Below are 24,682 nucleotides of genomic sequence, written 5' to 3'. Positions count from 1 at the left end.
GATCTTTTAGATTTTGGTAAAAATACAAAACAAGATATAAATTTCGCTTTGGATCGCCGTTCTTTGAGCAACACGATTCTTGCAGTTTTTGTGCATGAAATGTACCAATGTATGGAGAGTGACGAAAACAAAAATGCGATCCTGCATTATCTTCTTTGCGAAGGAAACCATGAAGTTTATTTGCCCACACGAAACATAAGAGCTATGCAGTTTTATCCCGAAATGCTTTATGAAGACAGCCAAGAGATAATTTTGACAGAAGCGGAAACTGTATGGAATGAGCTGTCTTTAGAACGCAATCCAGAGGAAAGGAATGATGAAAATCAGCGAAATGATCCATCGTCAAAATCATATACAGAAAACCAAAAAGAAAAGTATGAAGAAAATGTACAAAATGAGCTTTCGCTGGAATTCAGTAGAAAAATCCAGAAGGAAAAGCTTGATGAAAATCCGTGGAATGAGTCATCACTAGAATGCAATACAGCAAACCAAAAGCAAAAGCATGATGAAAATCTTTGGAATGAGTCATCATTAGAGTTCAACAGAGAAAACCAAAATCAAAAACGCTATGAAAGGTTATGGAATGAGCCCTCGTTAGAATACAATACAGAAAACCGGAAGCAAAAGCATGATGAAAATCTTTGGAATGAGTCATCATTAGAGTTCAACAGAGAAAAACAAAATCAAAAACGCTATGAAAGGGTGTGGAATGAGTTCTCGTTAGAATGCAATACAGAAAATCAAACGGAAAAACAGGATAAGCAGTTTTCTTTTGATAGCCAAGAGATAGTTATGACCGATGAGGCAAATCCGGGGAACTATCCATCGCTGCAAAACAGTACCGAAGATCAAAAAGAACCTTTGAGTTTTTCGTACAAGGATATCCCTGAAAAGAATTTAAATAATTTCGGTAAATTAACAATTCGTAGCGGGAATGACACAGATTCTTCTCGAGATGGAATTTCAACTCCACTTCAGTTTGATAAATTTGTGAAAAGCGAACCATGTATTATGCAGCAAAAGAAATGCAGTGACGATATAGAAAATTTGGGAAGTGACGATATTATCTTATATGCTATTTCGGAAATGAAAAAATCCATTCATTGCTCTCTACCAGAGCTAAGTTCCGTAGTAAATGAAAAAGCAAAGAGTCTTCAAACAGATGACACGGAAAGTGTTTGCAGAGAAGATTTGAATCAAATTAGTAGCAATTTTGACGAAGTTGTACTTGATGGTGCGATGGCAGTGGCAGATGATGAAGCTGAAATAATTTTGAATTCAGATGCAGAAAATAGACAAGGCAAAAACTGCTTCAGCAATGAATCAAGGGAAAATTTGAATTCTCCACCATTTGAATGCGATTCCGTTGCAAATTATTTACAGTCAAATAGAGACATAGTAATGAAATATTTAATTGAAATTGTTACTAACCCTTCAACGCCAAAAGGAAATGATGTAAATAGTAGTAGCAGCACGCATCAAAGTGAACTTTCAACTAACAAAGTATCTAAAGAGATAAAAACATTCTTCCAAAAAGGAGCAGAATGCAGTGAGCAGGAGCAGGTATGTACCTTCACACTACCAAGAAAAGAATTTCACGATCCCGATTTGTTAAACAGTGAGAGCAACATCCGAACAGGGAATTCACTTGAGTTCGAAATCAGTTTTGATTCCGAAAACGACAATTTCAAATGTAAATTCGAAAAACTATTCGGAAATGAATCGTGCGTTTGCGAATGCGACTTTACTGACGATGATCTCGAAAAGGCTGAAAGCTTTGATTTCATTCCTGATGACAATTATGAGATTCAACAAAATGAAATTATTACAGACTCATGCGACGGGGAACTAGATGTTAAACGTCTCATTATTGACGAACGTGATATCAAAGACTTTGGCAGCAGAAGAGTCAAAGAAAAAGTAAAAATAGTTGAACAAAATTCAATTGTTTCTGTAAGCAGAGAAGATGAAAGTCAAGACGCGAGACAAAAGGCAACAACAGCTGAAGAAAAGTCAACTGTTTCGCTAAACACAGAAATTAAAACTGAAGGAATGAAAGAACAAGTATCAACAGTTGATTCAACTGCTTCGCTAAACAAGGAAGACGGAAGCAAAGGAGTGAAGGAACAAGTATCAACAGTTGATTCGACTGCTTCGTTAAACAAGGAAGACGGAAGCAAAGGGGTGAAGGAACAAGTAACAACAGTTGAAGAAAAGTCAACTGTTTCGCTAAACACAGAAATTAAAACTGAAGGAATGAAAGAACAAGTATCAACAGTTGATTCAACTGCTTCGTTAAACAAGGAAGACGGAAGAAAAGGAGTAAAGGAACAAGTAACAACTTTTGAAGAAAAGTCAACTGTTTCGCTAAACACCGAAATTAAAACTGAAGGAATGAACGAACAAGTATCAACAGTTGATTCAACTGCTTTGTTAAACAAGGAAGACGGAAGCAAAAGAGTGAAGGAACAAGTAACAACAGTTGAAGAAAAGTCAACTGTTTCGCTCAGCACAAAAATTAAAACTGAAGAAATGAAAGAACAAGTATCAACATTTGATTCAACTGCTTCGTTAAACAAGGAAGACGGAAGCAAGGGAGTGAAGGAACAAGTAACAACAGTTGAAGAAAAGTCAACTGTTTCGCTAAACACAGAAATTAAAACTGAAGGAATGGAAGAACAAGTATCAACAGCTGATTCAACTGCTTTGTTAAACAAGGAAGACGGAAGAAAAGGAGTAAAGGAACAAGTAACAACTGTTAAAGAAAAGTCAGCTGTTTCGCTAAACACAGAAATTAAAACTGAAGGAATGAACGAACGAGTATCAACAGTTGATTCAACTGCTTCGTTAAACAAGGAAGACGGAAGCAAAGGAGTGAAGGAACAAGTAAAAGCAGTTGAAGAAAAGTCAATTGTTTCGTTAAACAAAGAAATTAAAACTGAAGAAATGAAAGAACAAGTATCAACAACTGATTCAACTGCTTCGTTAAACAAGGAAGACGAAAGCAAAGGAGTGAAGGAAGAAGCAACAACAGTTGAAAAAAACTCAACTGTTTCGTTTGGCACAAAAGTTGAAAGCGAAGGAATGAGTGAGCATATAACAAGAAATAAGCTTTATACAAACCATGAGGGAAAAACTTCCGCCAGCTTCGTAAAGAAAATATGCGAAAGGAAAGAAAACATGAAGGAAACATCATCAACGGAGGATCTCTTGAAGAGTTCTAAAAAGGCAACTCAGAACTTTGAGGAAGCTAGCGCAATAAAACTACACAGCGGTGACGGTTCACCATTTTTGAATAAAACTGAAAAATATAAATTTCCCCTTAAAGTACAACGAAATGAAAAGCAAAGTGATCGAACAACATTAAACAACGAAAAAAAGGTTAAAAATACTTTGAATTCCAAGATTAATGCTTTCAGTACAGAAATGGACGAAATTATCAATCAATTTCGAGATCTTCGGTTGAAACGCACGAGTGGAAATCTCAAACGAAAAGTTTCAACAATTGGGTCAGAGGACTGCAACGATCAACATGAGTGTAGGACTAAGGACAACATTAAAAATGAGAGTACAACTAAGGGCAACTTTCAAAATGAATGTATGAGTAAAGAGAATATTCGAAATTCTGCACTGATTCCAAGCCAGAATTGTAAAACAAATGACAATACATCAATGACTACAGAAACTGGTAACTTAAATTTCAATTTATCGAAAGAGACTAAGGATTGTAATCTCAAAAATGAGAATATTGGTTTAGTATTTAGCAAGGATGAACCCAAAATTGAACATGATGCTGATCTTCAAGAGGAAGCGTTTAAAGATAAAAGTTTTCTGTCAGAAATTAGCTCAATCAAGCATGCATTACCAGTTGCAGAAAATTTGGGAAGGAGTTCAGCAATTCAGGCAATAAATTTCGATCTCACCGACATTCGATTCAACGTAACTGACATCAACAAAAACTGTAGATTTCATTTTTCAAGGAATGACGATGAGTTTGTTAACAAGCATTTGAACTTTAATTTTTCTGGACAACATGATTTTAAGGAAAAAAATCAAGTTTTCGTGTTTGGCAAGAGTGGAAAAAATGCGCTTCTATCAAAACCAAAATGCCCCACTGACATAAATGAAATGAATGAGTCAACTGGCAGTGAAAAGGATGACATTTGCGCGTTTGAAAAACAAGGAAATGGAAACGAAAGCATCACTCAATCCTTTGTATCAGACGCGATTGACAAAACTCCTACGATTGATATGAACCCAGCTGATTACTTGTTTGATACAGCAGAAAAAGAAACTCCGAGTTGGCCATTGCTACCAGACGTTTATAAAACGAATAAAATATTTCATGATTCAAAGAAAGAAAATCAAGTTTTCGTGTTTGGCAAAAGTGGAAAAAATGCGCTTCTATCAAAACAAAAATCCACCACTGACATAAATAAAATGAATGACTCAACTGGCAGTGAAAAGGACGAAATTTGCGCGTTTGAAAAACAAGGAAATGAAAACGAAAGCATCACTCAATCCTTTTCAGTAGACACGATTGACAAAACTCCTATAACTGATATGAACCCAGCTAATTACTTATTTGATCTAGCAGAAAAAGAAACTCCAATTTGGCCATTGATATCAGACGTTTATAAAACGAATAAAATATTTCATGACCAAGATAATATGTGTAGTATCGGCACAAACCTTAAAAACAACACTGCTTCAGTATCCATTCCTCCAACCATTCAAGGAAAAATTAACGATTTCATTGCCAGCATACCACTAAACTCTATCCCTTCAATGAGTGGTTGCGGTCAAAGTAAGATACCAGATTTTCCTTCTTTACCTAGCCGAAATACGACTTTCAGTACCGTTACAGACCAAAGACATAACATTAACGATTACGATGAAAGTAAGATGTCGGACATTTCTTCTTCATCCTTCATAAGTATGATGGATCGACATGCCGCAAATCAAAAACACAGTAATGCTTCATTATCCATTCCCTCCATTATCCAGAGAAAAATCAAAGACTTCACTGGTAGGGTACCAGAAATGGCTTTCAACTTTAGAAAAAATGAAGCTGAATTATCCAGTCTCGAATGTAGTGCAGATAATATGAACAAATACGCTCTGAGTGAGTTAGCAAGAAGTGATGACGATACTCGCAGACAAATATTTTTAAATACTGGTGACAGAAACTCGAACGAAGATGATGAGAAAACTGCAAGATATAGTACTGGAAAACTGACAGGAACGTCAGAGGGGGAAGCAGAAGTACTTGAAGAAAACTTTTCTGAAAATCAAAGTTTGCTGGAAGAAAATAAAGTGCACAGTATTGATGTTCCCGAAAATAGATTCAAAAACAAATTTGACAGTATTGGCATAGAAGACCTAGAAACAAAAAACAAGCGCTTTTTTGCACATACTCCATCAAATGAAGCACAGTTCCGGAAGTCACAGGAATGCTGTCGACCTGAATTCAATGCCAGCAATCAAAATTCAAAATTTCGAGAAACAAGTGAGCCAAGAATTTTTCCTCCGCTTTCGGACGAACTTCCGTCAGCTTTTAATTTCTTCAAAAATTGTAAAGTAAAGAGCTCTAGTACTTCTCGAAATGGAGTAAGAGATAACGAATGGCAATTTTGGCCTGTAGCGAACTCGTTGTCTTCGGTCAATATAGCGTCACGCAAACCTTCTTTGTCGAATGAAAGTGCGGATGGCATAAATTCCGAACTCTTAGAAAATTTAAAAGAAATTAAAGAGGTAAGCTCCGTAAATATTCCTTGCACAGCAGTGGCTTTCAGTGGCAATACGCAACAAAATCAGAAAAATCAAATGACTCACGAACTCAAACAAGCTGTTCTTGCGTACTCTTCAACAAACGATGACGAAAGCAGCTTTTCGGATGGCAGAAGGTGCAGTAAAACGAACAATCCGCTTCAGGAAACCTTCCGTAAGGTTTCCCATAAACGAAGACGTTGGTTAAGTTTTTCGGATAGCGTAGAATGTGAAATGAACGATACAGATGCAGACTATGGGAAAAAAAGAGAGTCGCCAAGAAATACTTTGCAACGTTCTGGCTATTTCCTGAGCGTAAGGAAAACAAAACACTTTTGCTTGTCAACCACGATGGAATGCGCACCTACTTTGAATAAGCAAAATCTACTCGCTGATCAACCATCAAACAGTCGAGAAACGGATAAATTCTGTTTTAGAAAGGATCGTGATCATCACAGATTTAAGGAAAATATTTTTACAGGAGAACCAAATCAAGAAGAAACGAGAGTAGCTTTTGAACTGAAACTAAACGCTTCAGAGAGCGAAAGTGGAAAAAATGGACAAAAAACTAGCTATATAGTCAATCAAAATACGCGAAGAAAGCAGAAAGGGTTGCGACCGAAAGCTCAAAGAGAAAGATTATCCGATGAAACCAACACACAAGCAAGAGATAAACTTAAAGGCTTGGTTTTTGCAGCTGAAAACTGTCCGGCTAAATTATCGAAGTCAAGAAATAGCAATTTGAGTCTTGAAAGTGTAGGTATATCTTTCTAATATATTTTTAAGGGTTCACAGTACCTTTCAAACATTTTTTTAAAATTTAAGTAAATTTTATATTTTTTTGAAGCCATAACATGCATACTTATTTCGTAATCAATAACTTATTTTCAAAATTAAAAAATATAGCTTTTTTTTTTTAAAAATTCAAAAAATTGAGAAAAATTTTATTTTTTTTTAAATCCCTAAGGCTTTTTTATTTTTGCACTAATTTAAAAAAAGTTTTTTGCTAAACGATCACTATAATCATCTCTAAATATCTGTTAATTCATTTGCTTATGAGTTTATTAGAAAACTTTCTGTGATTATGTAAAAAATCAAAGTTTTTTTTAAAAAAAATTTAGCTTTTAAAGGTTTAACATGCTCTAAACATTTGAGTAATTTATTGAATGCTTATCCAATGCACAGTTTTGTTAAATATGTTATCCCAGCTGCAAAAAGTATAAAGCTGTATCTTTAATGGAAAAAAATCCTTATGGATTCTAGTGACATGAAAACACAAAAAACCATCATCGAAAAAAAGCAATTTGAAGTTTTTCTTTTCCATAAGAACACATAGCGAGCATGGCCTAAAACCACTCATAACATTTTAAATATTTGAATTAAAGCAATGAAACTTTTCCCCTGTGTTCAGAATAGATTTTTGTTTTGATATAAGCAATAAAAATTCTTTTAATCGTTTCATCATTTTTGAGGTACTGTAACACCTTAAAAGTTTACTTTTGTCATTAACAGAAAATAGTGTCTTAAGTTACTCACCATGTATACCTGACTTTAAATCTCCTGAGAACAGTTAATTAAATGTTCACAGCAAAGTTTTTGCTATCGAAGCTTTGTATAAATCCTTAATTTAATGGAAAAACATGTCGATTTTTTATATATTATTGAGAAAGATTTTTAACTGAGTGCATAAAAATTACAATATTTCAACATACAGAAGTTTTCAATCTAATTATTCTTTCTTAGCTTTTGACCGTGGACCATTTAGCCTCCGTTTCCAGGATGCATCAAGAGGGGTCAGTCTACATTACACCTTTCAATTTTGTAAAGTTGAAGCTATAAAATCTTTATTTCCGCCTTTCTTTGGGTGCCAAAACTCGGTTTTAGTCTTCCTTTATTCACTTCAGTGGAAGATTCAGCGCTACTCTTAGATTATTATTATTTTTTTAAATTAGAGATTAAGTATACGGTTAGGGGTAAAGAGGTTTTCTTCCTAGGAAAATTTCCGAAGTCTTGATATCGGGGAGACTCAAAAGACGATGTCTGTTCGTGGGTTATCCCGAAGTTTAACCCAGAAATTTTTTCGAAACCGAAGTCTGTAAATTGTCATTTTAAGCCATCTTTGGTAACGTAAGGCAGTGGCGTAGCCATGAGGGGGGATAGGGGGATCAGAACCCCCCCCCCCCCCCATGAGCCCAAAAAAATTATTTTTCAGTCGAACCTAAAGGGTTCTGTTTATGAGCTAATAGTTTTTATGACGATATATATATATATATATATATATATATATATATATATATATATATATATATATGTGTGTGTGTGTGTGTGTGTGTGTGTGTGTGTGTGTGTGTGTGTGTGTATTAATTTGAGGGTATGGCTTTACTTTAAACTTCAAAAAAAATTAACCCCCCCCCCCCCCAAGAATTTTTTCTCGCTACGCCACTGACGTAAGGATTCGGTTTATCTCCCCGGAAGTATTTCGAAATTAAAATCTTAAAAACGTTTCGACGATCTTTGATATATAATGAAAAAAAATTCTAAGGACGTCTGCCCCCCCCCCCCTCCCCCCTCTTCCCTAGTCACCGCCACTGTAAAATTGTGTTCGCTATAGCACTCCTCTTGTATCATTCGCAACTAGTTTCCATGTAACTTTGACCAAACAAATTTTCTTTTTACGTTCAATCAACTTCCATTTTGTTTGCAGAATGACCCAGGCGCCGAAGAGGTTTACTGTACCAGGGATTTTGATTTTTGTGCGGAGGAGGAAGATTGGAGTTCATCTCAGGCAGGAGGGTCCAGTGACGGCGAAAACTTCCATTTCCATGAGGGCACAGATGTATCTTCGGCTGGTGAATGCAGTTCTAAATCAGGATTGGTTTCAGCAATCTCCAATGGTTTTTCTTGTGGCATTTCGGAAGCGCACGAGACACATTATGGTTCAACTATCTCTGATACTACGGATGAAACAGCGGAAAGTACTGTCTGGAACACTCGCTTTGGTAGAGCATATGAGACACATCCTGATCCAACTGTCTCAGCAACTGGTGTTACTGATAAAGCGCAAGAAAGTACTACCTGGAGTTTGACTGGTGGAAACAAAGTCTTTCGTGGGTTTGCCAGCAATATCGAACAAAATGGAAATGTTATTGATGATTATATCATACGACCTGAAAACGTTGAAAGAAAGAATGTAAGTTTAAGAAAGTCAAAGGCTAATTTTTACCACTTTAAGCATGGGAATTTAAATTTAAGATGTTTTGACAATGCAGCAGACCACGTGACTCTGCGCTTGATCAGCGAAAACGAATGTCAGCAAAGCGATTCACATCCCGAAGGGGGAGAAAGTTCTGAGCATTTTTTAAAGATCAAAGAACTAAAGTTAGAAAGTTTAGAGAAAGAAAGTTCAGATTTAGCCTTCGATTCTGATGATGAATCATCAATCCATGCAGCTCTAGGTACTAATCCTTTAGTGGACAAAGAGAGAGATAGTATGAATGAAGCAATACAATCACATTTGCGAAAAGACACAGCAATGAATTCTGAACTATTGAATTTCGGCTTCAGACCAGAAAAAGGGTTTACTGAAGTAAAATTTCGCTGCAGTCCTGGTATAACTTGCTTGCAGTATAAATCAGAAAAAGCGAAACTGTATTTCAAGAGGAAGCATTTCTAAGTTTAATTTTTTTTTTTTTAAATATAGATTTTGAAGTATTTTCTTATCTTTATGGCAAACTAGCTGTACCCGACGCACGTTGCTACGCCAGCAAAAAAATACATCATTATACTGATTTTCATGACAATCGGTTGAACGGGGCAGAAGTTGCTACGCTGCAGTGCCACCTGGTGGCGAGTGGCTTCAATGAGCATATTATGCACCTTCTCCGTGGAAAAATACATATATATGGCAATTTTCATAATAATCGGTCCAGGTATCAAGTGAAGCCGTGACTATACTCAAATTTTGTACTCACGCAGTTTGCAAGATCAATCAATCGCTAAAAATATCAAATAGAAAAAGTTTTAAATCCCCCCGTTGCATGAAAAGCCATAAAGAAAGAATTTATTTGTTCAAACTCAAAAAAAATGGCAACAGCTAACTCTTTATCAATGAGATTTTTCACGCGAATTAATTTCTGCAGCTTATCATTTTATTCGTATTTATCCAATGGATTGTGACTTAAATTGGAATAAAAAAGGAACTATCGATCGGATTTTTTTTCGAACTGGTCTATAAACATTCCCAGTACTAAAAATAACAAACGGTGAAAGTTTCAGCCAAATCTGCCGGGTAGTTTTTGAGTTCATGGATGACATACAGACAAACACATTCATTTATATATATATATAGATTATACAAAATTAAACAAGTTGTTTATCTCCAAAAATGATACATTTAGTTTTATAAATTAATCAATTCCAGGGATACATTCGTGTGAGAGCCAACATTTTGAATCTTGTACAAATATTTAGGCAAGTAAGGGAACATGGGGCTGAAATAGCGAACTAATTGTAGTGGTGAAATAGTTACTCTGCTTTTAACTCCACCTATCTGGTATTATTTTAACTATATAGTGCCATATGTAATCTATTCCAGTTAAGATAAAAATACCGCCGAAGATTGAAGAATTTGGTAATGCAGGCAATTTAAAAAAAAAAATGATACTCATACTGTAATAGTTTGTTGTAAGTCAAAAATTGTTTTTGTTACTATAAAATGATAAAGTTCTTGTTAGTAACATTTCAAATATTAATTGAGACCATCTAATATTCAATGCAGTATTAGTTTAGTTAATATTAAGTTTATTTCTATTTAAAATAAATTGTACGATTTGCCAAGTACATACGGGGCAAAGTGCAATAGTTTGTTTCATTTATTTAATCAATCATCTTAATATATAAAAATCAATGTCCTGAGATAACATATATATATATATATATATATATATATATATATATATATATATATTTATATATATATATACATATATATATATATTTATATATATATATATATATATATATATATATATATATATATATATATATATATATATATCAACGCACAGCCGAAACCGCTGAAGCTTCAGACATGAAATTTGGCAGGCATGTCCGCATGATTACAAAAGTAACCACTAAGAAAGGATTTTTCGAAATCTCAATTAGTTCGGGAGAAATTAATTAAAACCCCTTAATTTCTGCGAAATTAAAAACCTGTCATTGAAATTCAAATCCCTTATTTTCGAAGGCTTTCCTCCATTCAAATCATTATTCAGTACTTCATCTCAACTTTTGGTCGATAGCGAACTATAAATTTGATATTGTTTTTGTTTCTCACGTGATTCTTCGAGGCTTTTCTCAAGCCAAATCATAATGTTTCTGTCTTTTGCTTTTATTTTTTCAAAACTAGAAACGAAGTTTTTAAGAACATCATCACAGGCGGACTATCCTTTTGAATTTAGAAGAGTGCAGTTTCCTGTTAAAGTTTGCTTTGCAATAACCATTAATAAGTCACAAGGACCGACATTAAAAGTAGCAGGGATCGATTTAAGAGAAGACTTTTTTTCACACGACCAATGTTATTTAGCTTGCTCCAAAGCCAGTTCATCAAGCAGTTTAGCAATTTTAGCACGAGAAAAAAAAAACTAAAAATGTTGTATACAAAGAAGTTCTAGCTTAAACATAGGTGTAACAATAAAATGTGGATGACCTGTGTTTGCAAAGATAATCAATACTTTAAAAGGATCATCAAGTTAAAGATCGGTTAAGGACAAGGGCATATATATATAAAGAGTCCAGGGGCCCCGGGATCCTCCCTAAATTATAAAAAGTTATAGGTAATTAGTAATTATTATGGGGCATTTTCGAAACTAGGTGCACCAAGCACTGTTAACCCCTGCTAATTCCATTACCCGAGCAATGCCGGGTACGGGAATGCTAGTTCAATATAAATCACTTGCGTTTCCATTTATTAATTAATTCATTTACACTCCTTAATTTAGTAATTCACTTATATATTTATTCATTCATTCACTTATTTTCTTATTCATTCATTTTTTTACTCTCTCATTTATTTTTCTTATATATTAATTGATTCATTCATTTAATTGTTCGTTTATTGTTTCATTATCTTTTCATTTATTCATTCAGCCTTTTATTTGCTGATTCTTTTTTAAAAAAATACGATTTATAATAAAATAAAAAATATTTCATTAGAAAAATATTTCATTTTTCACTTTGCCCCATAAAAAAGGAAGTGAAAAATTTCCACTTTTTTTTTTTTTTTTTTTTGAATGCTCAAATTTACAGCCAAAAATTAAAGATACTTTTTCAACGCAACTTTTATTAGAAAATACAATGTTCTTTCTTTATGTACTGTAATTTTCAAAACAAATTTCCGATTTGTTCATTTTTGAAAAATCAATTATCTTAACCATTTCACTTTGCCCCACATTCCCCTACATCTTTGAGCATTAAAAAATTGCACCATAATATTTATATCAAATTTTTGCTCATTAACTCACTCTGATGAACTGCTTTAGCCACGAGAGAGTTTATCTGATACTAAATCAGGTTCAAAACATAGTTTTATTTTACAACAGCTAAGTAATTTTATGTATCACAGCATAGTTAAAACATAAAAATGTTGACACATTTTTGGGAGGTACACGAAAAACACGTTTTCTCTTTAAAAAAAAAAAAAAAAAAAATGTGATGATGGGTAGTGTGGAAAAAGGTGCCATTAATGGAGCAAAGTGCGTAATTTAAATTTTTTTAAATAATTTTTTGATCTGCCGCAATTGGGTGTAGTTTCGACCAACTGCTGCTTTTCATGTTTTTAGCAAAATTAGTAAAAAAATGTTTCTCTATTTTCGACGATGGGTAGCGAGGAAAAGGTGTCATCAGGGGCATTAAATTCCTTTTACTAAAAGGAGGGTGTGTGGTAAAATTCCTTATTTTGCTAGAATTGCGTAGAAGTTTTGTCCATTTCTTGATTTTTTGACGTTTTCAATAAATTTAATCAAAACGTTAAAAAAAAGTACCGTTTTTGTCGTTTTTAACAATAAAAATTATACAGTTTATTACACATGATGCATTTTTAGATGCTTGGTGAGTAAAATTTAATTACTTATTGCTTTTCTGAATTCCTTTATTTCAAATATTCTTTTACATAATTTTGTCCAGCTGTTTTCAAAATTATGGTTAAATTTGACAAAGAACCAAAGAAGGGATGTGTGTACAGAAAATTTCTGCCCCCACCCCAAAGAATGTCTTATCTACAGTTAGGCAATAAAAGCTTTTTTCGAGTTTAATTTCTGCAAGTCAACGCTTATACTTTGATGAGTTTTGCTACATTGAAAGCTTCTATTTATTTGGCCATTTGCAGATTCAGTGCTATTTTAGTAGTACAGTAGACTCCCGTTTTACGCGGGGGTTACATTCCACGGTAATGCTGTGTAAATTGAGACTTAATACTAGTGTTAAAATAGGTTCCGTAGATTGAAAAAAAACGCTACTTCATTCTCGTGATTACCAATTGTATAAGTTTAATGTGTTCTTATATCGATTTTTTTGCACAACATGCATAAAGAAGACATAAACTAATTTCGTGTCCTGTTTATAAAGAGCTAAAAATATTATTTTAAATTGCCAAAAGACTATCATTGCCAAAAGGCTATGATAGTCTTTTGGCAGTCATTAATAATTTTTCTCTGTCATTCTTTGCAGAGCATTAACGCATCCATAATCAATTGCGTAATTTCCGTGATAAAATATTCCTTCGCTGACAAATCAGAAAGATCATTTCTACTGTCTAGGAATGGCTCAAAATTTTCAATGTGAACGTTTTTGGTTGTGCGTCACCGATGTTGGTATCCTCGTTGGTTTTGGCCGCCTTTGTCACTCCTAAAAATTGTAATGAGTTCTGAACTATGTGAGTTGAATAACTTTACTTCTAGAAAGAGCTCTAGAACCAATCGCAAAAAATGTCTCCAGTGGCCCAAGCTCGATTATTAGCAAGTCAAAATGCAGTTTATTATGTGTATTTTGAAATCTTTAGGAGTTTGGATTTTGAAAGAGGGAACATTTTACCTGCTTGCATTGCCGCATCCGCGTAAAACCGAAATTCATCCACGTAAAATAAAATAAAGGTGTCAAATCGTAAACCGCGTATAATCGGAACCGCGTAAAATAAACCCGCGTAAAACGAGAGTCTACTGTATTTCTATTCATTTCACAGCTGGCGGAGGACTTGTAATGCACACTTTATGTTCAAAAAGTGTTTCGGATACTAAATTTATTTCAGTTTCTTTTGACGAAAGACATTTCGTGATTCGAGGTTCACTGATATTGGTTGAGAACCAAATCGAACAGATCGCAGTATTCCATTATTGATCCTGAATTTTAATTTCGGAACCTTAAACTCTCGAATTTATTGATACTTTTTTCTCTCAGTTGTAGCATATTTTCCCAATTACTTTTCATGGCAAGGTTTTGATGTCTTGATTTTTGTCAGTTGCAATTGCTGTGGTTGTATTGGGAACTCCCAGGACGCTCATAATATTTACTTGCCTAGATCCCCTTGCCTAGATCCCCACCTTGGTCGTTTCTTTCGGCGAATCATACTGGCAAACTAATTCATATTACGAATAGTGTGAGACATTGTAAGCCTTCTTTGGGTTTCGAGGTAATAAAGTGCAAGCAAACAGTTCTGTACGCAGCTGTGAGCCATCTAAACTGCATAAAAGTTTACATGAAATACACCGCCAGTTCAGTCAATTCCAGCCGAGTACTGCAGTTTCGTGCTTATTAGCACTTATCAGCCCGGCATAGGAAAGTGACTGAGCTAAAGATGGAAGAACCTCTTAAGAAACCAAGAGTGCGAAACAAACTGGTAGCTTTGGCTGTTGAGTGCTAATAAGCACGAAACTGCAGTCCTCGGCTGGAAATGACTGAGCTGGCGGTGTATTTCATGTATTTCTGCCTTAGCCCTGGCTATAGGGTGGTAACTTACTAAATACATAAAAGTTTATTTAGTTTTTAGATGTTTGTTGGTTTTGAACGCAAAACAGAGAGCTGCAGCGCTACGTTTTCTAATAGCATAAGTATTGCAAATTTTTAAAATTACAACCAATAAGAAGTTAATTTCGAACACATTACGCATCTAAGAATTCATCACATGCAATAAACTATATAGTTACTCGAGATAAATATGGCAAAGGAAATTTATTTGCAAATTGACAAAATTTATTGAAAACTTCAAAGAAACAGAAAATTGCCGAAACGTCTACTCCTTTGCGATAAATGAAAGAACTATACCACGCATCGAAAATTCGTTACGGGAATTTAGTGCCACCAATGGCATCTTTTCAGCGCTACCCGTCATAGAAGGTAGAAAAATACTATTTTTTACTAATTTTGCTGAAAACATCAAAAAATAGCATTTGGTTGAAACTTCAACCCAATTGCAGCAGGTCAAGAAATCGTCCGAAAAAAATCAAATTTTTATGTGCACTTTGCTACACTAATAACACTTTTTTCACACTACCTGTCATCGAAAATTTAAAAAAAAAAAAGGGTACCTAGTAAGAAGCGCAACGATTCTACCGAAAACGGTAGTCTTGCTTTCACGCTCTCCGGATTTGAGCAGCTTAAACTTATTTATTTGTGGTGCTCTAAAAGTCATTGGAAGAAATACCTGCTGAATCTGAAATGGATCTGGCTTTAATAATCGTCTGGGTTGCTTCAGATATCCTCTCGCAGATCCGAGTAGTTTCAAATGCTCTAGGAAAACTTATTTTGTAAACTAACAAGTGTAAAAATGGAAACCTTATACAGGGTGTTCCGTTTTAACCTGCAAAGTCCTTTATTTTCGCAGCCGTTAGTCTTAGATGCATACTTCCAATTGCAAAAACTTTCAAAATCAGATGCGAAGTTAAAATATTCAAAGTTTGAAGCAAAAATAAATATCAGTCAAAAAATGCAAAATTTAACTTTTTATACGGGCCCTAGGTCCCCTAACTAATGTGTATAGGAAAATAATCTTCATTAAAAACTATTACTGACACAACTTTGATGCAAATTTGAACAAACCTATTTATTTTGCTTGTAATTTGAACACATTAATGATGAAATGAAATTACAGGGGAGGGGATATAACTAGGATTGAAAGAATTAAGGACAGTAAATACGGGACGGGCTTCTAGGAGTGAAAAAGTAGGGGGGGGGGTAATTTTGAGCCGTCTATTCAAGATAAATCTGAAAAGTTCAATGGCAACAAAGCATTAAACCTCCCAAAATGTCGCCTATCAAAGTATAAAATTCGTTTACATTGCGACTGACGACGCATGCACAGAGATATATTTCCAACATTAGTCAGCAAGCAAGGAGGAAGCAATCATTCGGCTCCTCATGGTCTGCCTCCAAAACGAAAATAATTTTTGCGTTTGTTGCCACATGATTTTCTTATTGCTCTTTATTTCACTTTGTGTTTTAATACTTTAATTTTTTACGATTGACGACGCATGAGCAGATATATATTTAAAACATTAGTCAATGAGCAAAGAAGAAGCAACCATTCCGTTCCACATGGTCTGCTGCTAAAACAAAAACATACCAACCAAATCAAAATGAAAGCAATTTTTGCGTTTGCTGCCACATGATTTTTTTATTGCTCATTATTTCACATTTTTTTATGTTTTTCTCTTAAAATAATGTCTCCTTTTGTAAAATATTGCTATTAGCTAGAATTCGAGACTTTAGCCATCCCGTATGGAAGTTCCCCGGGACGCGGAATTTTTTTTTTTTTTTTCTTTTTGCAAAATACGGGACTGTCCCTTGAAATCCAGGACGTCAGGCAACCCTGGATATAACTCTGAACACTGAAAAGCTAAAATGGAAAATATTGTATAATATTTCAAGAAAGGTCTAATAGATGGCAGCATCAGCACCTTTGAAAAATTTCCTTCACCCATTCCACAGTTCCTCTTTCTCCCCCTCTATTAAAAATGATATGAAATATGAAAGAAATGCAAAGTTTTTTTTTCTTCTGAACTTGGAGGATTCTTGATGCTGTTATAAATAAAGATGACAACTGATAAAATGGTTAACGCATAAGACATTAAAGTTCAGTGCTCATCAAAGATTCAGGAATATAGATATTAAATAACTAAGCTAGAGTTTCGATTTCAAAACACAGTTTTGTGGCACTACTACGTAACTTTAAGAAAAGAAATACAGTCGACTCCCGATCATCCGCGAGCGGTTTATCCGCGGGGCGGATTATCCGCGAATCAATCAACAATCACGAACATGTATTTTCGTAGTAAAAAGCAAATACCAGTGGCTGCTTTTTTTTTTTTAAATTGTAAATTTACACTCTGTTGTTTTTGCTTGATTGATTGATTGATTTAATTTTATTATTATTATTATTATTATTATTGTGCGTTCTTCATCGTACATACACTTGTTTGTTATTGATGTTAAGTTCGGTTGTGCAAAAATACAAAACATTTGTACTGTACTCTATATATATTTTCAGTTTGCAGAAAGTGTTATGCATCAATACAGTTAAGAATTTGAGATAGGACAATTTTTACCTGATTTGTCCCCCATTTTAGTCTTTTTGCGGTTATTCGCGATTTTTATTATCCGCGGCACTTGTGCCACCCAATTCCGCGGATAATCGGGAGTTTACTGTAACAGATTCGGAAATGCAACCGTTGTTTTTCTTTTTCTTTTTCTGTTTTTTCTGCGGCCTCATGCGCCACTAGGTGTTAAGAGAATCAAGTCAAGTCAAAGCAAGCGTCGTTAAAAATCGAGTGCTGAAATTCACTCGATGAAATTCACCGATTAACCTTAAATTCAGACCGACTCCGGAGTCTTGAACGGCACATCCCTGCCCCTCACATTCCATGCCGAGGGGGCCACCACTCCGAACTCATTTTAAAGAGCAAACAAATAACTAAAGAACAGTTTGGTGCCTTTTGGCAACTTGTCCATTGTGCCTCCTAGTCCGTTTCTGGTTGTAAGAAATGTTACTATGCGGCCCCACTGCAGGAGAATTGTCACGGTTTTAAGTCTGTTGCCATATTTTATGGGATTAACATTCGTAAATGAAGAAAGGCTTTCGAGCTATTGTGCAGAAAAACTTCATCGGGACTTCAGGAGAAAAGGGGAAAGAAAACTTCAACCGGTCATTTCAGGTTGACCGGTAGGTTAATCCCTCATAGAATGTCGTATGATCTTTTATATCATTCAATTCAGTTCTCGGTTTGCTTTGCTAGAAGAAGAAGGGGGGGGGGGCAGCTGACCGACCGGAAAGAAGGTGTTCTATTCAGATTTCTATTCGCTGTTTTTGCTGAGAATTCTCCTCATGCTAAAATGTTATGAAATGTATTCCAATTTTTTACTTCCTTTTACAAAAAACGGAAGTATTGTATTCGCGAAAAAATTTACACTCAAAAATCGGCCTTCATTTCAATTTTGCTCGCCCACGAATGACTGTTGAGTTTTTTTTCCATTCGATCACACGTGGATATGAACGTACAGACACCCGAAATATCCATTTTGACGACGCCCGAGTTAATTACAACGAATTTTCTCGTGACGTCCGTATGTACGTATGTATGTATCTCGCATGTTCTTGTCATTCACTAAGCGTCAAAGCAAGTTATAAGTTACGGCATTTGTTTGTTTAACCTTTTTCATCCGCCATTGGACAATGGCTGCAGCGCCCTCTATAGTTTATTGTAGTTGCGAATAAAATCACGATCTAGGCAATGCTAGCTACTTCATAGCAAAAAGAGAGGGGTCGTTTATTGGTCTACATAACTTTATTTGGCGCATTGTATGGATCACTTATTTATTTATTTTTTTAAATTTTTTAATTAGTTTTAGCTAGAAATTAGTTTTATTAATTAAATTCAATACAAATTACATGCATTTTACATAGTACGTAATAACTTGCTATTCGATGTGGAAAAGCAAACTTCGCCTCCAACTTGGAATAACCATTATTCTAACATCAATTACAACGAATAGCACGTTCCAGATTTTTTAATTTCCAAGATGAAAGAAATTTAACGCTTACCTAGTTGGCTTCAAATTTTTCTTCATTAGTTGAATTCATAGTACTAGTTGAGACGATCTTAGCTTTTATTCTATAGTTCAATCAAAATATTCCAGGTGAGCACTTTGAAGTCCAAGTACGTGCAGCTGCAAGGTATACCAAAAGTTATTGATTTAGAAAACGATAACCTTTCTTTAATTCAAATAAATAAGATAGAAATGATATTCAATCACAGTCATCGAACTTCGAAACGCGTTTGTTTTTCCTATCGGTGTTTTAAAAACAACACGGAAAAAACTATTTTGTTGTTTAAGCAAAGTTTGGCAGACGACAAGTAAAAAATGTAGCACACAGAGTAATTCTATTCATTTATTTATTCGCAACTCCAGAGCTTGAGTACGCTACCTTGCGGTAATTAGACTGTTAAAAATTTTCCGGAAAATTTACGGTAATTGTTACTGGCATCCATGTTGCCAGTAACTATTACCGTAAAAATCAAATGTTACTGTAAAATTTTACGGTTTCCTCGGTAGGCCACAGCAACCAGTTGGCGCTGGGATCGCTTATTTCTCCGGTATAAATTACCGTAAAAATCAGCGATGCGTCGGCGATGCAATTTTACTGTAACAATTACCAGAAAATCTTCCTGAATTTTTAACAGTGTAAGAATACTAACAAAAAGGTAAAACATTTCATTTCACGTGTTTTCTTTGGAATAAATTACAGGCTTCAGACAGTTTATGGTGTAATGTAATTTCAGAAGAATAAAAAAAAGAAAACTTCCTACAAACACGATGAAAAATTACTGTCATTCACAAACCGTCAAAGCAAGTTATAAGTTACGGCACATTTGTTTGTTTTACCTTTTTCATCCGCAATTAGACAGTGGTTGCAGCGCACCCTATAGTTTATTGGAGTTGCGAATTTTCATAAAAACGTTTGCAATTATTATCAGACGATATTTTTCACAGTATATTAATTGATTTCTAAGTGTTGAAATGGCAACAAAGCTTACAAACAAATCGGTTGGAATTGTAAATTATTTTTGGGGGGAAAAAAGGAAAAGCTTCATCCAAATTGCTGGCAGTGCTTAAAATTTTCTAATTCAAGCTTTATGAGAGCTACAGAGCTGTATTATAGCTCACTTTGAATAGAAAGACATGCACTTTAGTTGAATGTATAATTTAAATACTTTTCGGAAAAAAATTCGCTTTCCCAAAATTTTCAAATTAAAAAAAAATTGAGAATAGTGTCATTTTATAAAAAAGATCATGATTTTTACTGCATTTTAGTGAATAGGGCCAAAAAATTTCAGAGTGGGACTACAACAAAATTTTAAAAAATACACTGTTTTAAAATTATTGGAATAAAAAAATGTTTAACTTACAAATCAGACATGAAAGATCATGAAATTATCTTTAAAATGCGCTATTGTACAGCTCTGTAGCTCAAAAAGAAAAAAAAAAAAAACTTAAGTTATAACTAGTGATGTGCCGGATCGTTAAAAGTTTAGATCTGCGGATAGGGATCACTAATGTCTAGATCCTTGAGAACTTCTTGTGGGTCAGTACACGCTAGAAACTGAAAGCAGATAAATTTTAAATCGTGGAGCAACTAAGAAATCGTTATTACTCGCAAGCATAAAGGTGTAACACTGTACTCAAAATTTACTTTTATGTAATCAAGATTATAACCCCTACTTAGAAATTCCTAACAAATATTAAACGCAGAAAATTTCATTCTTTCAACTAGTGCCAGTATTTAAACGCACATATAAGATTTCACTGTTAAAACGACGAAAAACATTAAGTTAGTTTTTAATTAATATCTTCATTAATTCATAGGTGTCCACCAAGGGAAGGTCAGACTACGGCATTGAAAATTTTAGGTGGGTTGTTTTCAGGGGTATTTTTTTCTGTTGTATTTGGGAAAGAGGTGGACACCAGGGTTGCCAGATTTAAGAACAGTGAATACGGGACAGGCTTCTAGGAGTAAAGGGGGGGGGGGATATTTTTGAGATTGTTGTGCAATTACTGGTAATGGTGCATTTTTAAGGGGTGATAAATAACCATGTTTTTATAGCTTTCGGAAGATTCCTCTCAGTATATTTATGGGTGAGCACAATTTTAGAGGAATTCTATCTCAGAGAATAAAGCAAGCAATAGAACGAAAACGATGTTCAGTATACAGATCGACGCTGATAGGAACAGATGCTCATTAGTTTTTTACTTGCGTTAACTATAAGAGAAACGGTGCAATCGAAAAATTTTCTTGTTAAATGTGACTACTTTATCGGAAATAGTAATGCAAGGAATCGTGGAGCAAAATTTGTTTTTAATGCCACACCAGTCAATGGGGAAATTTGACTGAGTAAGCCTCATGGTCTACCGTCAAAACAAAAACATACAAACCAACTCAAAACACGATAACAACTTTTGCATTTGCTGCCACATGATTTTCTTTTTGTTCTTTATTTCACATGTTTTGTCCCCCCCCCCCCTTAAAATAATGTCTTGTTTTGTAAAATACTGTTATTAGCCAGAATAAGGGACTTTAGCCGTCCCGTATGGATGTTCACCGGGACGCGGGACAATTTTTCAAAATACGGGACTGTCCCTTGAAATCCGGGACGTCTGGCAACCCTGGTGGACACCCGTGGGTAATTAGTGTTACAAAGACGAGACCAAGCTAAGAACACTTTCGATCAAGTCACCTTTTAAGCGTAAAAAAGAATGAACAAAATCGTTTCATCTGTTTGGAAGCGACGATTCTACAAACACACACAAATATACATGTCAAACGTATTATCTCTTTCCTAGTAGAGTCAGGGTTTAAAAATTAACTTTTTTAATTTCTGAAATGATACCTTATTTAACTAAATGAAAACACCTAACTTACATAGAATTTAAGAGTGTTTCATACCTCTCTATATTTAGAATTCAAATATGTGTTGAAATTTAAGAGTATAAAAGATTTGTTTAAGATCCGTAAAAAAACAGATAAGGATACAAATCTTGATCTTCCCTCGGACATATCACTAGTCAGGATTTTTTTAAAGCCAATTTTTTGCAAAAATTATCCTACAATATTTGCAGCAACTGTTCTGAGCCCACTCTGAACATTTGGGGTGCATTCATTTTAATACATTACAAAAAAAAACCTGAATTTTTGAGACACAATGTCGAAATTTAAAATTGTGAAAAAATATTTTTACCTGAAATATTTGTGTTGTTACATATCAAAGTAAGGCACATGCAGTTTTCTTTAAAATGAGCTATAATGCAACTCAGAAGCTCCCATAGAACTTGAGTTAGGTATAACATTTCAAAACACTGCCGGGAAAATAGTGTTTAACAAACTCAGACATTAATTACTGATCAATTGTGTAAGATAGATTTTTTTAAAAAAATTATATACATTTGAGGTGTCAGAGCGTAGTAAGATATCAAAAAGTTTCTAGAAAACCTGAAACGATCAGCTTGAGAATTTTGTTTATTTTATTGCTTGGTTTAAAATGGAATGACCAACTTACCTGTCGGAAAATAATTAATCTGTACTAACAAAATCAACAGCAAATTTCGTAGGGCCATGGTGCAAGATCTTTTACTTCACTCTTATCAATAAATATAAATGAACGCTAAGAATTAAAAATGATGTTGTGTTTGTAGAATGACGAAGAAAGTACACGCAAATTAGCTGGTAATCCCTCCTATACAGGAAGGAAAGCAATGTTTCACTTCTGTGGCGTTAATCACTTAACTTTTGATCATAACAAAGTTTGACAAACCTTGCATCAAAAATATCCAACGCGTGTGATGATCCTTCAATACTTTTCTTTCGATGAGTTTCAATAGTTCAGCAAGTTTCACAAAACTCAATGCGCGGCGAATACAGCAGCCATCTTTGTTTTGACTCTTTAACGTACGTACGAAAGGTTTACGCCAGAAAAATCATGGCGTTAATTTACCGTACGTTCGCGTTTTGGCAGCTGCCTTTTGCGTCCGGTAAGAAAGGGCAGAAACTAGCGAGTTTTGTTGCGTACGTAAAAGTGACGTTACGAGTGGGCGTTGCGTGCGTTAAATTTTTACGTATTGGGCAGAGACTAGGCCTCCAAGAGTGCTGAATTAATTAGGCACAGGAGCGAAAATTAATAGTATTTTTTTAAGCCATCCAATTGTAGCAAAAGGTAATCACTTCCATTCTTCTAATCATTCTCCGCTAATGTACAAATGTTTTATTTATTCGGTTCTGCTGAAAATCCCATCTTCTCGTGTTATTTTAAAGCGTTTTTTTTTTTTTACAACTAAAGTTTTTTTTTTTAATTTAATTAATTAATTTAGTTTTCATTCGTTTTAGAAATTGATTTTTCCTGCAGATCTGTTAAATAATAAATACTCAGTGTTGCCAGATGGTGAGGTCCAGATTTCCCCACTTCCCTTCCAACTTTTCCCCAAAAAGCGATGTTTTCTATGAAAATTCCCCAAATTCAAAAATTATTTTTCCACTAATATTTTCATAAAATGTATCGACTTCCTAGGATATTTTTGCTTCTTGAAAAACATTTTTTTCTCCAAATAACCAAATTTTCTTATAAAATTCTGCAACTTTTTTTTTTCCATTTTCGCTTTCATAAATACAAGAGCCTGACCGAGAGATAAGAAATAGCTGAATATTTTTTTTCTACTCGCATTTACTACTCTACTTCTGTATGTACATTTAAACTAAGAATTTCGTATATATTTATCCAAGTTTTTTCTTCTTCACACTCACTTATTTTTACTCGTTTCACGAACCAACTAGTTACTCAAGCAGAACATTGATGCGAATTCTGTAGCATAACATTCCACATAATGCAAAATGCGAATTCCATAAAGTTGAGCAAAGCTAAACCAACGCTATTTTCAGTAAGTTACCGATAGGGGCTTCTTATATAAGCTACCAGTTTGTTTGGCACTCTTGGCTTCCTTAAGAGGTTTTCCACCTCAGCTCAGTCAATTCCTATGCCGAGCTGATGAGTGCTAGCACGAAACCGCAGTCCTCGGATGTAATGACTGAGCTGGCGGTGTATTTCATGTAAACCAACGCTTTTTGATACAATCAATGTAACCACAAGATTTAAAGACGCGAATTCAAGTACGAAAAAAAAAATTCCTAGGGTTCCCCCCCCCCCCAGGTTTTCCCCAAGAAAAAATAATTCCCCAAAGAATTCCCCTCAAAACCCATTTCCCCAAAATTTCCCCAGGGAACACAAGATTTCCCCAAAATGGGGAAATTTCCCCCAATCTGGCAACACTGTAAATACTAGTAACAAATAAATAAATAAATAAATGAACATCATAAAGATTATATTTACACTGTACACCGTTATCTAATTTTTTATTTCTTATACATTTGAAATGCTGGAAATAAGTAATCTAGAAAATTGGTATTCAGATGAAGTTTTGCTATTAAGTTCAAATCTATAGGTGTTTATCCTGGAAAAACCTGATTTTACATTTAAAAAAAAATCTCGTGTACTAACGCAAAATCTGCTTGGGCTAACCCTGAAATGAACGCATGCGATTTGTAACCATGACGAAGAAAATTATTCTCACCAAATAGGTATTTACTTAGTTAAATAAATACCTCTGGGCTAAAAAGTAAAACACGAAGTAACAATGTCAAAGCACAAACTGCAGTGCTTTTTGAAGTTGTTATTTCTTATTTTAAGTACTTAAATCCTATGCTGTAGCCTTCAGAACACTTTCTAATGAATTCTTGTATCCAAGGCATAATCGCTAATGAAATCGCTCCCACAAAATTATGATATTCGCAAAAGCCTGAAGATTTCGATAATTGAAAAATTGG

At 34.5% G+C, this 24,682-nt stretch overlaps 1 protein-coding gene across 1 annotated transcript; it reads left to right on the top strand.

The window, feature by feature from the left end:
• The first annotated feature begins 204 nt into the window (after positions 1–204).
• Positions 205–15,570, top strand: LOC129220607 (uncharacterized). Its single transcript, XM_054855040.1, has 3 exons — positions 205–3,012; positions 8,474–8,959; positions 15,448–15,570. Exons 1-3 carry the CDS (start codon positions 205–207, stop codon positions 15,568–15,570), a joined length of 3,417 nt encoding a protein of 1,138 aa, XP_054711015.1.
• The last annotated feature ends 9,112 nt before the right edge of the window (positions 15,571–24,682 follow it).

Source organism: Uloborus diversus, chromosome 1 (genome assembly GCF_026930045.1).
Source record: "Uloborus diversus isolate 005 chromosome 1, Udiv.v.3.1, whole genome shotgun sequence".
NCBI lineage: Eukaryota > Metazoa > Arthropoda > Arachnida > Araneae > Uloboridae > Uloborus > Uloborus diversus.
The sequence above is the reverse complement of the archived record's forward strand: the minus strand, read 5'-3'. Positions and strand labels throughout refer to the sequence as shown.

Excerpts from the sequence above, each read along its gene's own strand:
- LOC129220607 (XM_054855040.1), top strand. The coding sequence starts at position 205 with ATGCAGTTTTATCCCGAAATGCTTTATGAAGACAGCCAAGAGATAATT. Across the intron at positions 3,013-8,473 it reads AGGAAGACGAAAGCAAAGGA|AATGACCCAGGCGCCGAAGA; the intron begins GTGAAGGAAGAA and ends TTTTGTTTGCAG. Across the intron at positions 8,960-15,447 it reads AAAACGTTGAAAGAAAGAAT|TCATTGGAAGAAATACCTGC; the intron begins GTAAGTTTAAGA and ends GTGCTCTAAAAG.